The sequence below is a fragment of the Epinephelus lanceolatus genome, chromosome 15 (assembly GCF_041903045.1).
Source record: "Epinephelus lanceolatus isolate andai-2023 chromosome 15, ASM4190304v1, whole genome shotgun sequence".
Lineage (NCBI taxonomy): Eukaryota > Metazoa > Chordata > Actinopteri > Perciformes > Serranidae > Epinephelus > Epinephelus lanceolatus.
In genome coordinates this window covers 39,915,001-39,930,512 of record NC_135748.1, presented here as the reverse complement: position 1 = coordinate 39,930,512, position 15,512 = coordinate 39,915,001, and the positions used below count along the sequence as shown (strand labels likewise).

At 41.4% G+C, this 15,512-nt stretch overlaps 2 protein-coding genes across 3 annotated transcripts in view; one reads left to right on the top strand and one right to left on the bottom strand.

Annotated features, from left to right (window-relative positions):
* Window positions 1–1,528: 1,528 nt before the first annotated feature.
* On the bottom strand, window positions 1,529–12,464 carry g2e3 (G2/M-phase specific E3 ubiquitin protein ligase). Of its 2 annotated transcripts, none has more exons than XM_033643357.2 (17): window positions 12,311–12,464; window positions 11,047–11,121; window positions 10,731–10,828; window positions 10,088–10,189; window positions 9,859–9,983; window positions 9,194–9,362; window positions 8,793–8,899; window positions 8,527–8,643; window positions 7,928–8,052; window positions 7,603–7,696; window positions 7,153–7,323; window positions 6,876–7,030; window positions 6,225–6,409; window positions 5,963–6,135; window positions 5,415–5,454; window positions 5,166–5,337; window positions 1,529–5,078 (listed from the first exon to the last, which is right to left on the bottom strand). In XM_033643357.2, the coding sequence occupies exons 2-17, from the start codon at window positions 11,102–11,104 to the stop codon at window positions 4,786–4,788; spliced, it is 2,184 nt and encodes a 727-aa protein (XP_033499248.1). In that variant the 5' UTR covers window positions 11,105–11,121; window positions 12,311–12,464; the 3' UTR covers window positions 1,529–4,785. The 2 variants fall into 2 exon arrangements, with proteins under 2 accessions (XP_033499248.1, XP_033499249.1); XM_033643358.2 differs by having other exon boundaries at window positions 12,316–12,447.
* A 921-nt stretch (window positions 12,465–13,385) lies between these two features.
* The window catches only part of drc2 (dynein regulatory complex subunit 2), an 11,837-nt gene continuing 9,710 nt past the window's right edge, over window positions 13,386–15,512 (top strand). Inside the window, exon 1 of the mRNA XM_033643440.2 lies at window positions 13,386–13,524. The gene's annotated coding sequence lies outside the window, so the exon portion shown is untranslated. The remainder of the gene's footprint in view (window positions 13,525–15,512) is intronic.

Genomic DNA, 15,512 nt, shown 5'->3' with positions numbered 1-15,512 from the left:
ATGTCAAGCAGGAAATGTTTTAAGTATTAAAGGTAAAAGTGTTCAGTGAACAAAACGTTAAATACATTTAAATAATTAAAATAACTAAAAGAAAAATTAGCATGAATATGAGATGCTGAAACCATGAAATGTTTTTTAATGAAAAATAACAATTTATATTCTGATCAATCAAATAATCATTTCAGCTGCACTTTTATGTTTTCATATTGTTTGTGTGCAGAAATCTTAATTTGTAAAGCAACTAGTAACTAAAATTAATAGTGGAGTCAAATAATAGTAATTGAAGAATAATAATAGTAGTGGAGTAACAGTAAAATATTTCCTTATGAAGTGTACAGGAGTAGAGCTAGAGACTTGCATTAAAATACTCAAGCAAAGAAAACGTAAACTTTGGTACAGTACTTGAGTAAATGTACTTGGTTGCATTCCAGCACTGGTCAGCAGAGGGACGCAGTAAGTCGAATTTCTTCAGCCCACAAATTTAATCCAGTCCCTGAATCTTCAACAGGAGGTCCTCAGAGTTACTGCAGAGGGGCCGCTAAATTCTTGTTTGATAATTCAATTAGGTTTTAAGTTTGCTTTTTTTTCAAAAATTAAAATATATCTGAAAATACAAATTATAATACAAACATTTAATTTACAGGACACAATGTAAATGATAGGCTAATTGTTACCCATGAATCCTTGCGCAAATATGCAGCACCTGTCCACAGTGAGAACAAACATACTGGCCAAGTATCTGTATTATTATTCCAGGTGTACGGACATTCTTGTGAGACACAACAGATTGTTTTATACCTTGTCGAGCGAGAGACTCTGACACACTGTCCACCTGAGAGCTCATCAGAAGAGCAGAGGGTGAAGTTTATGCACCGAGTCATGCTACAACAGCTGCTGACTGAGCTGCTACAGGCGAGGACATATGAGAGAAAACCCAAAATATTCAGAGAATTTTCTCAAATTTGATGATGTTCATGCAATCTTTTTAAGTGCCTCAAACAAAGTTGTGTTTCCTCATGTAGGACAAACTATTTGTGGACTGCGAAAATGAGACGTTTTTATTTATCTTTGTAAAAGTGCTCTTGACCACTTATAAAGTTTTCTGACCTAGAAGAGCAAAAATAAGAGAAACACTAACAAAATAAGGTGAATTGTGGATACGAGCAAAAGTTAGAGAAAATTTGTTTGTCTTTGGCTTCCTGCATGAGACTATATGTTAAACCTCACAACAGTATGTTGAGAAGTTAAACTTGGCTCTACCTTTACAGCTCTTTCAGGTTCTTTATATCATCTAATATCAATATAGAGACACATTTTAGTGTCCCGAGCTTCCAAACCACATCTCAGCAGCAGCTGATGGTCTGATCAAATCCATTAAAGTCCAGTATGAGCAGATTAATATCAGTCAGGAAGCAAAGGCAACATTTCTTTTCTTTTTTTTCTGACCCAGATGATAAAATTTCTATATCTGTGGCAGAGACAGAGCTGTGTTCAGTTACTTAACCTTTAAGAAATCAGGACAACAAAACAGTTTGTTTCTGTATTTATGATCCAAACAAAGACAAAGAAAAGTCATACTTGTAAAACATGCAAGAAAAATGCAGCAAACACAACACTGATAGATCACAAGAGAGTTAAAGAGAGGGACAGAAAAATGGAAGTTCAACGTCAGAAATCCACCAACTGATACCAGACAATGACTGATATTAAAAGAATGAATCCAAATTACAACTGATCCTGTAGTTTTACAGTAAAGACCCAAATGTGTTTGTAACAGCAACAACATGTTTGCTCAGATTTTCCATTGCATCTCTTCATTTTTACTTTAAATCTCTTTTAATTTACCTGATAATTATGATATAATTACATGTTTTAATGGGATTTTAACAATCCTTACAATTACCCAAATAAAATCAGAACCATTCATTTATTTCTCTCTAAAAAGGCGCCTTATTATTTTTTATAACCATTTCAATTAAAGTGAAAATACAGGGGTGGCCTCTCTGTGGTATTTGGTTAACCATAAGGAGTTATTACCACTAACAGCTGAGGTGATAATCAATTAAAAAATGACTGAAAATCAATTTAGTTTTATGGTACAAACTGTGGGCTTCCTGTAGTTTTACGTTTAGTTGTTTTTATTTTTCAAACATAATCTTGGTTAAGTTGAGAATTGATGTTTGGCCTTTACAGAGATCAGAAAACATTTGAACATCTTTAATAAGATGGGAAATCAGTCGAACGATGTATTTGTGCTAATCAGGAAGCAGCAGGTTTTGTTTCCGCCTGTGCAGCGCCCCCTCTTCACTCAGAGGCAGGGCGCATCAAATGTCACGTTATGTGAAACCCTGATCGGCAAAGTCTGACAGATCACACGACATGAGAAGACAAACACTGACGTTATTCCTCAGAATCTGATCAGCGCGAGCTTTTCACACGTCGTTTCCAGAAGAATTAAAAATAAAAAGACGACAACATGACAAACGAGCACAAACAGAAAATCTCATGAAGAACAAGCAGCATGTAATGCTTTAGAAAAAAGTATGTACAATAAAAATAAGACTGATTCAAAAGCAGCTCTAAAGGCAAAGTTATAAAAAAAAATCAGCACCACCGTTTTTGAACTAGTAAACATGCAATTTACAAAACTTGATGTAACGATAATTTCATTATCGCCACATCAGAGCTGGATGTTTAAGAAAAGAGCAGAAAAAATGTCAAAGTTTTAAAAAGGCAAATTTAATACTTCTGTGTTGTTTCCTGCAGTTGAGTTTAAAGGAACAGTGTGTTAGATTTAGGGGGATTTAGTGGCATCTAGTGGTGAGGACTGCAGACTGCAACCAGCTGAAACTTCTCCTGGTTAGTCAGTGTTCATAGTTCAGTAAGTTTTAACCTGGAGCTGAATTATCCACAGAGGTCTCTTTCTCCCAAACACTAACAGACCGGCTCATTTTAACCGGTAAGAACACTGAATAATGAAGTTTCACATTAAAAATCAGTGTTTCTCTGTAGCTGCCTGTTGTGGAAAAACTTCTTATTACACTGGCTGACGCAAAAGGAATGTAGATTGGCGCACAATGGAAAATCAGTACAATTTTAAATTAATTGATGGAACAACCAGGCTTCGGTTTATCGCTAACATCCGACACCAAGGAATTTAACAGTCCCAACAAACTCACACTGACACCAAAACAGCTCGACTCTGTTGTTAAACCCGTTAATAACCGTTGGGTAACGTTAGCTGTGTGGTGCCAATGGGAAAGCTGGATTTATACTTCTGCAGAGCCTATGCCGTAGCCTTACGTGCACATCCCTAGAAATGTAACTACATGTCGCAGTGACGCAGACCTCCTGTCTATTTTGTAAGCTCAAACCATTTCCCTCAGTGGAAACAAAGCTTTTATTTAGCCTTTTTTTATTTCACAGATAAGAAACAAATTGTGAAGACAATAAAGCCTCCACAAAAATAGTATTTTAAGTCTTTTGTGTGTTTTATCCTGGCTTCAGATGAACAGAGGAAATCTCTGCTAGCCACCAGGCTAATTTATACAATGTAAAATGCCATAGGCTTGTGCTAATAATGTTAGCATGTTGTATTTGTGGGGAAAATGTGTCCAGATAAAGACAAGTGTTTGTCTGTGAATGCTGTGAGTTATAGTGAAGCTGATTTGTGTTTGAAATTGCTGCTATTAAGCCATGTGTAATGTGTGTTTAATGTGTGTTTGTGTTTAATACGTGTTTAATGTGTGTGTTTAATGCGTGTTTAATGTGTTTGTGTGTCTAATGTGTGTTTAATGTGTGTTTGTGTGTCTAATGTGTGTTTAATGTGTTTGTGTATTTAATGCGTGTTTAATGTGTTAAATGTGTGTTCAATGCGTTTAATGTTTGTGTTTAATGCATGTTTAATGTGTGTTAAATGTGTGTTCAATGCGTGTTTAATGTTTGTGTGTTTAATGTGTGTTTAATGTGTGTTTATTGTGTGTGCACTTCACAGAAACCTGTGTCACCGACTAGTGTTTTGGAGGTGTAACTGCAGAGTGACACAGACACACCACTGCAGTATAAATGCTCATAATGGCGTAGGCTCTGCATAGAGCTGATGCACAAGTATAAATCAGCCTTCAGCCCTGACGTTCTGTGTGTGTGTGTGTGTGTGTGTGTGTGTGTGCAGGCAGACTCTCACCAGCTGTTCCCCAGTGTGGAGCTCACACTCCCGCAGCAGTTGTCTTGTGATAAACAGAGAGAGCGATAGCGGGGCAAAGAGACGCTGAGCGAAGCAAAACACTGCTCGCAGCTCTACATTAAAATAAGTTCATACCCATTTTAAATACTAAAATATATATGTATATAAAAGTCATGTTCAAATGTGGGAGGGGCGGCAGCTAGTATTCTATACTTTGAGCGAATACTGACGTCCAAACGAGCACTCACGCCCAACCTGAGAAGAAACATGGCAGTGCAACACGGCAGACTCGGTAGATGAGGACCTGCTCCTTATGTAGATATAAAAGGCTCATTCTAAGGTAACAAAAACACAACAATCCTTATTTTCAGGTGATTATACACTAAAGAAAACATACTTATTATATTTCTGCCAATAAATCCCCCTGAATCCTTCACACTGGACCTTTAAAAGGGATGAGGTTTGCTTTGGCCGCTTTCAGCTTCATTAGTGAGTAAGATGAGAAAAGCTTTAAACTGTAAATGTGCTGCATGAGAACAGAAAGATTAACAGGCAGCCACAATCTCTAAAACACCTCTCCTCCTCCTCCTCCTCCTCCTGCACTAACTCTCTGTGGGGAGGAGGTGCACATGGTGGCTGACAGCCTGCTCCATGGAGCTTTTGAAGGCCTGGTATGAGGAGGAAACAGGCAGGAGGAGGTGTCTGGAGCTGGGCACACACTGAGGAAAGAGCCCCTCGTCCCTCCTTGTTCTGACTCCCTCTCTCTCTTCTTCTCTCTCCTCCACAGGATGGAGGAAGGAGATGGAGGGAGAAGGGAGAAGGCTGGCTGCAGGGAGCTCCTCAGCTCCTGTGGCGAAATGAAGAAGGTCCTGCAGGGAGATGGAGCTTCTCCCAACTGCGGAGAGGAGAGGAGAGAAATTCAGTACAGGGTCTTGTGGTCAAGAATGGACTTATCTAGAGCCAGTGTTTGGTTTGCCCGTACCTTCACACTCCCGCAGGAAGTGTCTCCAGAAGCTGATGACGGGTGTCTCTCTGCTCAGTCTCTCCTCCTGCTGAGAGAAGTTCACGGTGAAGATCTGACCGACCGTCTGAGCCGTGAGCCGATCCGCCGCCTCACAGAAAACACTGCAGAACAACGACGGGAAGAGCTGAACCTGGATCAGATCAAAGGTTTGTCATTCTGATGAACCTTCGAACAAACACTGTGTTAATACAAGCAAACTGAAATTACCTGATCAAAGACGCCCAGAGTCTGCAGGCCCTCCCGAAACCTGCAGGACAAACACAAACACAGATATTACAGTGAGTGGAGAGAATACTGACCCTCTGCGGCTTGTTTCATTTCTTTGAAGTCACTGTTTCAACATACGGTGTCGCAGACTGTGTCATTTTCAACATTTTGGAGCTTAACTTCTGGCACATTAGTGGGATAAGAAGAGGAGAAATAAATGATAATAAATTACAGCAAAACCCTAAAATGCACAGATAAAAGAGCCGGTAACATCTGAGCTTATCGATACTACAGCCTTTAATAATGTAGCCAAGGCTCATGAGTTGCGTCTGTAGCCCCTCCACAACACAAGCATCAGAAAAAGACTGATTTGTAATGAGGACAGGGTTGGAAATGACCTTTTTTTGTCCACCTGTCACTGGAGCTGCTCATCATCTGAGCTTCAGTCCATTAACTATACTGTGAATAACTCATACTGAACCTTCAGCATCACACCAGCGTCTGTTCTTTTATCTGCCTCCATAAAAACACTGAACGTCTCTCTCTACCTCTGCAGTGGCAGCTGCATCCTGGTGATCATAGTGAAGCTGACCAGATCCTCCACCAGAGCCTCTCTCTCCTCCAGGCTGCTGATTGGTCGGTTGCAGCCAGCCAGCTCCAGGTACTCCCAGCTCGCTGCCATCACTCCTCTCAGGTCGTCTAAAGACTGCGCCTCTGCGATCTGAAATCAGCCAGTCAATCACTCGACCTGCGATTGTAAAGACATCTGTAATGACACATGAAGTTTACCAACAAAGTCGTCCCACTCACCCTGCTGACTCTGTGGGTGAAGTGCATGTCGGGGGTCATGTGAGTGATGGCGAGCGGCCGGTTGGCTGGGTAGTTGAACAGACACTGGTAGAGAGCGCGAGAGAAGAAGCCGACAGGAGGGCCGCCGTGAGCCAGAGACAGAGCCAGCAGGCAGCCGACATCAAAGTACAGGTCCTCTCTCAGAGCTGGAGACACACAGAGCTGAGTTACCTGCAGGTTCATGTACACTAGGATGATAACAGGTGTGTGTGTGTGTGTGTGTGTGAAAGAGAGAGGACTCCTCTGTATCTCTGATTAAGATTTTATAGGAGCAGTGTGTAAGATTTAGGGGGATTTAGTGGCATCTAGTAATTGAGATTGCAAACTGCAACTAGCTCAAACTTCTCCTGGTAAGAATTCTGTCAGCGTTCATTGTTAAGGACGTTTTTACCGGGAGCTGGATCACCCACAGAAGTCTCTTCCTCTCCAAAACAAACGGTAAAAGCAGTGAAAAAAACTGTTTCACCTTAAAAAATCAATGTGTTTCCGACACTGCCCACGGACATATTTAGTGCAATATGTTCCATCTCTGCCAATAGATCCCCCTGAAGCGGACACACCTGATAAATAAATGACTGTGACATAAACAAAGAATAAAATAATGATTTGTACCCTGAGAGTCCAGCGCCATGTTTTTGGATCCATCTGGACCCTCAAACACCACACAGTCCTGGATCTGCTGCACCAGCAGCTTCAGGAAGTACTGCCTGGCTGTGTCACTGTCCTGGAGACTGCTGGGAAATGTGGTCTGCTGGTCATCGTTAAACCTGGACGGTGACAACAAGAAGAGACAATATACACTGTTTGTAGAAGTGCATATTTTGATCAGATGTTGATTTTACCAACAATTAAATTGAGAAAATAAGAGGTGATTTTATGATCCACTCACCTGACAGACAGAGTGTGTGTGGGGTCAAAGTCGGCCCTCCTCACCAGCTCTAAACCCGCAGACAGAGCCTGATCCCCGTCCACCTCCACCTGCACACTGTCGGGACGGAGCTGAGGGCGCAACGCCTGCAGGATCTCCTCAGGTGATTCAGATCTAACAGGTAACGACGGTCTAAAACAGAGAGACAGAGAGGTTTCATGTGACTGTTTATTAAATGTAAAGGAGCATTCAGGCTATTCTGTATGTTTTAGTCCATGAACCTCTGATGAAACAGCTCGCAGAGCGTTGTGTGATCCCACATATTCAATGTGTCCTGTCGAAAAACTGGGAGCTGAGGAGGGACGTGTCACGATAGCCAATAGAATGTAGTAGCCAACCTGACTTCACATGACTAGTGTTAATTGATCCAGGTGGAAGATGCAAAAAAATGTGTCAGACAGGTTTGTGTACCTCTTACAGCTGATGGAGGAGCGGATGGGTGACAGGTAGCGTTTGGACAGCAGACTCCTCCTCTGACATCCCTGAGGAGACGCAACGAGGGAGGCTGGAGAAGACGAGCACATGGTTCACATTAACAAACAGCTGCAGCATAGTAACAACAACATCTGTAACAAAATGAACAATAATTGTAAATCCAGCGGGAAATAAACAGCCCCAAAATACACCAAATACAGTTCTTGAGCCGTTCCTTTTCCCACCACAGACAGAAAGTTACGTCATTCCTGCAGATCGTAATTAAAACCAAGACATGAGACGGTGCATCACAGACTCAGACCTTTCCCGTCAGTAGCCTGCGTGCAGTCGCTGCAGGCCCAGCCCCTGGTGTCCACCTTCAGCCCCGAACATTTCCTGTGAGTCCCTCTGGAGCCACACAGCCGGCAGCGAATCACCTCAAACCAGCTGAAACAAACAACAACAGGGTCACAAACTGAGCGCTCTGCAGGTGGGACTGAGAGGAAACACAAAAATCAATTTATTGTGTCAGTCTGACAGTCGGACTTTTAAAATATGCGCCAACATGTTAGTCTGACTAAAATCTACATCCAGAGCTGTGACTTTTTGGACAGACCAAATGTACAAATACAATGTAAAAAGGTGTCAGTTTCTTCCTGGTATTTCCAACATGAATCATCAGTTAATAAACCCATCCTATGCAGCCTGGCTGATGTCCAGTAGTATCTGTGTATTATTTTATACTGGGTAAATTTGCTCTTGGATTCTCTGGACATATTTACCACTGTCAGAATTTTTAACCACTGCTCTTCATCCAGAGTAATCTTGTTCAGTTATTTAATAAACTCCAGTTTGACATTGTACCTTGTGTCCATCTGTGTTAACATTGTGGATGAAACAGTAACATAAGAAGATAAATACCCGCTCTTGGCGGAGTGCATCCGTCCGTCGTTGCAGACGCAGTTGAGAGCATCACAGCGACTGTAAACCTCCAGCAGCTCTGAATAAGCGTTTGCCTCCAACTCCCATGAGGCATCTCTGCAGAGAAGAACAAACAGTGAATTAGAACACAGACTTTTCTTTCATTCTACCCACAATCCCCTGTCCTCTGTGGTTCCTGTTGAGTTCAGGTGTGGTGAGAACACGCTGGCTGTGAAAGCCTCGTCATGTGCTAATGATCATGTTACCTCTCTGGGATGTAGATTCCCATCCTCAGCATCTCCTCCTGGAAGCTCTCCTTGTTGTTACAGAGAGTACATCTGAAGAAGAAGAGGCCGGCGTTGTGGGCCTGATGCTGACACATACACACACACAAACACAGACAGGTAAATGTGGAGCACACCTGGAAATATGATACTAAATAAATCAGAATGCTGTTGATGCTGGTGGAGGTTTAAATGGTCAGTTCGTCCAAATCCAAAAATTATATTTTACCATTTAAAGCTGAGGTAGGCAGTTCAATTTTGGAGTGTTTTTTAATTATTTGATTGCAACAAATTATTACTATACACACGACTCAATGCTGCAGCGTGACGTGGAAAACATGATTTTTTTTGTGTGTATTTTGGGTTAACGAGAGTGACAGTACCTGCACACAGTCCCTGTGGAACCAGCTGGCGTGGCAGGACGGACATTTGAGGACGGAGTAGCTGAGGACAGGATCGATGGAGTCCAAACAGATGGAGCAGGACTGAGGCAGACTGAGGTCTGAACTCACACATAGTGACTGAGTGGGACTGTGATCCGGACAGTACGACCTGAACACAGACAGACAGACAGACCACATGAACCTTCTCTGAATGTCTTATACTCGGTGTCCAGTTTATTAGGTACAAACTGATAAACAATCAAAACATCGTTCCTGTAATAAATCCTCCGTCATGAAGGTGTTCACTGTGGAGGTTGTAGGTCGGGTTTGAACTGTATTGTGAACACAGAGAGGTGTGTCTGTTATTTAGTCCACCCTCACTGATATAAATGTGACAGTTAGAGCAGCGAACAGCATCTCTTCTTTGTATAATGTTACCCTGTCTTCCTCCTGCTGCATTTAGAGGTGTTAACGTGTGTGTGAAGTGACAACATGCCAGTGACGATGCAGGAAACAGTGAATGAGTGAATAAAGGAGGTGAGAGTTCATCAGAGAAATGCTCTTTTCTCAAATACATGTTGAACTGGAGCACGCTCCATGAGACACGATGAACCACGAGGCCTTATTAATAAAGTTACAGAGTTGAATGTGCAGTCGGCACTCACGGGAAGAGTCCAGTGAACTGAGAGACGAACTGGTTTTTCCTGGCGCAGGGAAAGTGAGCCACCTTCCTGCAGCTTCTGACGTAGCAGCCGACACACGCTCCCTTCCCCTTACAGAAGCTACACGTCTGAAACACACACAGTAAACATACGATAAACGCACAGCAAGCACACAATAGACACAAAATAAACACACAGTAAGGATAAAACATGATGTGTTTTAGTCTCTCACCAGTCGAGCCGACCGGCGGCACTCCTGTTTGATGTCGTCCACCAGGAAACCAAAGACGCCCTCGCCCTCTTCTCCACGCTGGTAAACTCCACAAGACGTCAGCTGAGACACAACACACGTGGATGATGTCACATATCACAGTATGAAAATCAGACATCTGACAAGAAATCCATCAGAAGCTGTTAATACCTCGTGAATATGAACAGGGCTGTGTGTGGAACCTCCAGTGAATCATTTTAAACATTATTTTGTTAAAACAAAGTTCTTCGACAAACCTCTGTCAGACAACATGAAACAGTGACACGGCTAAGAGGTCTGCATGATTTTCTTGCATTAAATATAAATTTTCCTCCTGAAAACGCAGCACGAAATATGAAGCACATTAAAAAATATTTCAAAAATAACTTCAACCACTGCATCCATACACAGAGGTCCGTTAGTCAGTGAACTAATGAAACCAGTTCACCGATGGAGGCCTCATGGAAACAAATTTAAGATCCAAAAGAAGTACTTAAGGAAAAACTAGGGTTGCTCACAAGTAAAATAATTCTCCATGAGTCCTGCAGATCTCGAAGAACGCTGACAGCTTGATGATTCATGAGAAACTGTAACTTCTTTAAAACACACCAACACACAAACTTACCAAACAGAAGTAGTGGACAGAGAATTTGTGCTCCTTGAGAGTGACTTTCTCCCCAAACATGACCGGGTCATCATCGCTGAGCCTGCAGAGCACACAACCTGGGGACACACATATTTATAATCATGTCATTTATCAACAACCATATTGTCCACATCCGTAAAAACTTTGCCTAGCTGTATTTATTGGTACAAACACAGCAGGACAACTTGTCATATGCTGTAAATCCCTCTGAAACAAATTGTGATTTAGGCCTAAATAAATAAAACTGAACTGAATTATTAAACTGAACGTAAATATCAGGATGTAGATCACTCACACTCCTCCTTGTTGCTGCCGGCTCCTGCAACCTGCGTCATCCTCGCTTTCTTCTTCATGTTGGTGTGATGCGACCCTGCAGGCACACAAGCACACACCGGGCTGTCAGAGATCAAATCTACTGAGATTTATATATCTTATAGGGCTGCAACTAACAATTATTTACATTGTCGACTAATCTGTCGATTATTTCTTCGATTAGTCGACAAATCATTTTATCGAAAAATGTGTTAAATTGTTGAAAAATGTCCGTCTGTCTCTCCTAAACCCCAAAATGATGTCATCTAATGTCTTGTTTCGTACTCACACCAAAGGGTTTTAGTTCACCGTCATGGGAGAGTGTGTAAAGCTGCCAATATCTGAATGTAAGAAGCTGCAGTAAGAGTATTTTGGGGTACTTTATAGTACTTTTCTATGAAAAATGACTCAAACAGATTAGTCGACTACCAAAATAGTCACCGATTAGTCGACTAATCGTTGCAGCCCTAATATCTTATATAGCTTTATGTATCTTTTATATATCTATATACATACATATCATGAAGTAAAAATTTGACATGTAGACACAACATTTTAAGGCTGCAACTACTGATTATTTCTATCGAATAAACTGTTGATTATTGTCTTGATTAATCACTTAATCATTGGTCTATAAAATATCAAACAACGGTGAAAAATGTCCAAATGTCCAAGGCCATGTCTTAAAATGTACTTTTTTGGTCAAGAAGTCTAAACCAATCAATATTCAGATTAATATCATAGAAGCAGAGTAAATAAATACAATAAACCAGCAATGATTGACATTTAAACGCCGAAACAAAAGGATTGGGCACTTTTCTTTTTTAGAAATATTCTGAAAAGGATTCATCGATTATCAGAACAGTTTACTGAATCAACTGGACCGTAGTTAATTACTATAAATGTTTTAAAAACTAAGAGCTGCGATACTCTCACTAAACTAAGCTAGCAGTGTTGTGTGAATGAGCCGAGTGACGGTAAAAAACGGTTACCGTCGAATATATCATCAAAACATCTTCAACAAGTCGCTAGCTAACACACATATTTCATAAATATATCTAATCGATGTATACAGAGTATTAAGATCTAGAAGGTGCAGACACACATTAGATTAAAGTGATTTTTTTAAAGAGTCTCAAACAGGAAAGTGAGGTTCAAACGTTCCGACATGAAAATAAGACCCGGGTTATCTTCAGCGGGTTTAAAGTCAAACATAAAACATGACGAAATGTTCATAAGAGACATACTTTACATTCAGGGGTGACAAATGTCAGACTGCGGACATTTTCGTGTCGTTTTCGGGAGGATTTATTCCGGCTGTTTGTGTTTACTTCTGATTAGCCGTAGAAATTTAAATTTCCCTCTTTCAAAACAAAAGGGCGTCACTTCCGCTTCCGCTTAGTCTTCTTCTTCTACGGGATTACTGCGCTTTGTATCCGGCACAGCTTCAGCGCCCCCTCTGTTAAAGGACCAGCAGTACAAGTGTCTTACACAGCAGGTATCAGCTCAGTGAAGTCTGAAACCCTTTTTAGATAGGAGTTGTGCAGATTTGCAGGAAAGCCCAGTCAGTCTTTTTCCAGCATTTTGTCCTTCACGACTTCTCAAGTCACAGCCGTCACTTTGACCGATAGGAACACAGAGATATCTGCTGCCGTAGACAACTGCACGACAACAACACCCCAGGCTTTTTCCATATTTCCTGTGGGGACGTTACCACACAGAGTAAAAAGGAAAAATGATGGTGTGAAGGCCGTATCCATTTAATTTATATGCTAAGCTGTGCAATAGCTATACTCCCATCAGCCATTCAGTCTGTCTCAAGTATATTCTGCTTCTTTATGCTGCTTATCCATTATATTGCTTTATGTTTTTAAACAGTTTACTTATTAAACTGATCTGTGCGTTTCTTTTTACCAATACGGACTTATACATTGCTTTGTTTTAGTTCTCTACTGGTGCTTTGCCCTCTCCCTCTGCAGCTGGAATGCTGCAAATCTCCCCACTGTGCAATGCACAAAGCATTATTTTTATTCAATTCAATTTTATTTATAAAGCCCAACATCACAAATCACAATTTGCCCCAGAGGGATTTACAGCATGTCCTTTGGTCCCTCACAGCGGATCAGGAAAAAATGGTAGAAACCTCAGGAAGAGACACTGAGATGTCACGTGCACAGAGCAGATCAACTTAAATTATCATTATAAATATATAAACCATCTTATAATGTGTTTCTTTTGCACATTGTCTTGATGCTTTTGATGTCTCTTTACAGCACTTTGAACTGCCTTGTTGCTGAAATGTGCTTTATAATAAACTTCAGTGATCGTGAGTCAGTTTGCACAAACATGGCGGACACGCTCCACATCCGTTGCTATGGAGACGGGATACAAACACACACCGGCGACTGCTGCAGCCTGAACAGCTCCGACATCTGTCAAGATATTTTCTCACTCCCCACAGGTGGGTTTGACTTATTTTACTTTACACACAGAGCCGTTAAAGCCCCGACAGACGTCACACGTTTTAGGGGTTTGATTTATTTTAACAGTAAATGTTATTATTTTACAGTCTATGGTCACAACACAGGTAAACCTCGTAGCACAGTGGTTGCCAGTTCTGAGTTTTATTTTTATCTATTTAACCTTTATTGAGCCAGGGGTCAAGATGGCGGCACAACCATGATATCCATACACATGACATCCAGGTCCAGGGATATATAAAACACAGCAGGCTACAGACTACATCCTTGTGATGTGCCCTGCTGTTGTTTGTCCTGAGATGTCCACAGTCCGCTAGAAGCTGCTGCTGCACTGACAGGGCTAACTGTTAGCATCACACGGCTAACATTAGCTAAGGGTTAATAACGGGTTAAGGACAGAGTCGGTGTCGGTGGGAGTTTGTTGGGACCATTTGGGTGTTGGACATTAGCCGCTGCTGCTGTGTTAGCTCGTGCTAACCCGTTAACCGGTAGAAAAGTGGCTCCGGAGACGGTCCTCCGGCGCTGCGCTCGAGCTAAAAACGTTAGCAAACTTTAGCTCACCAGTGAAGAAGAAAAGCGGCCCCCTCGGTGTGGCCTCTCCGCGGGAGGGAGCTGAAGTCCTCCCGGTCCTGCTCCTCCTTCTGTCACCGAGCTCAGACTTGGTGCCGAAGTTCAACAGGTGTTTCCACCATCACTCAGACATTTTACGGGTTTTTTTTTCCCACGCTAACTGGCAATTAGTCTAATTGATGACGACACCGAGATACCACAGGACACCATCCCTACGTTCCAAATCGCATACTTCTACTATATACTTTTAGTATGTACTGCAGCTGCCCTTAAAAGTAGCCTATGTAGTGTAGTATGCAGTATGCATACTATTGGGACACACTACATCCACCATCTCATCGCTCCCTGAACTATGACCCTCTTGCTCACTTCTGCCGCACTATATTCTGTCTGCACGTGAAGCAGCCTTACATTCACATTACTTTAATTTGTAGTGTAACATACTTGCACATTCTTACTACATTACTTAATATGTATTTGACTTTTACTATTTATATATTTACTAGTCTATACTGCTCATACCTGGCCCATAGTGTATTCATATTCAGTCATAGTCATTCATTATTTATACCACACTTACACCACTGCCTGTACTGGTAGAATCTTCTATATTGTAGTCATAGTTGAACCCTAACACTGATTATACTATAATCACAATAAAGTTGAATGTTATAACCGTGTTCTTGCAAAACTGTATGATATGTGACAGTATATAATCAGATCATTGCAGTCCTAATATGGAGTGTCTTAGTATCTCAAATTAAATAAACCATGTATGAAAGGAAGTGTGGGCGTTAGTTGTACACGCAGCTCAGTCAGTGTGACGTAACTTCCGCTGCGCAAAGGATTGTGGGTCAGAATGGCCAAAGAAGCATGCTGACATGCATACTGCGAAATATGGCCGGATGTAGTAGAACATCCTGGTACTTTTGGCATACTGCATCTGACATACTATGTATTGGGACGCACTAATTCTTTTTCTGGCATACTAAATAGTATGGTAGTATGGGTATTGGAACGCAGGGCATGAGTCGTTATACTGTTGGCTCACAGGCTTTGTTAGCATCAGAAACCGAAGGTCAGTTAAAACGTCAGTTACAAAAATCGTTTTGGATCCGACAAAAGTTTTTAAATAATTAATTAATATACAGATGCAATACTTATATATATATATATATATATATATATATATATATATATATATACACACATAAGTGTAACACAAACAGAACTGTGTAGTACAGTAATTTAGAGTAAGTGCTACAGAAAATATACTCTGCCGCAGTACGAAAATCACACGAGACTGATGCCATTAACGATGGCTCAGTTCCATTTAGTGTGCCAGCTAGCTACTCCAGCCAGCATGGACAACACCAGGTCCTCCCCTAATTGGAATGCA

Coding starts and splice junctions, on each gene's coding strand:
- g2e3 (XM_033643357.2), bottom strand. CDS start 11,104: ATGAAGAAGAAAGCGAGGATGACGCAGGTTGCAGGAGCCGGCAGCAAC. Junction 9,984..10,087: donor GCCGCCGGTCGGCTCGACTG/GTGAGAGACTAA, acceptor TGTGTGTTTCAG/ACGTGTAGCTTCTGTAAGGG. Junction 5,079..5,165: donor CTTCCTGCGGGAGTGTGAAG/GTACGGGCAAAC, acceptor TCCTCTCCGCAG/TTGGGAGAAGCTCCATCTCC.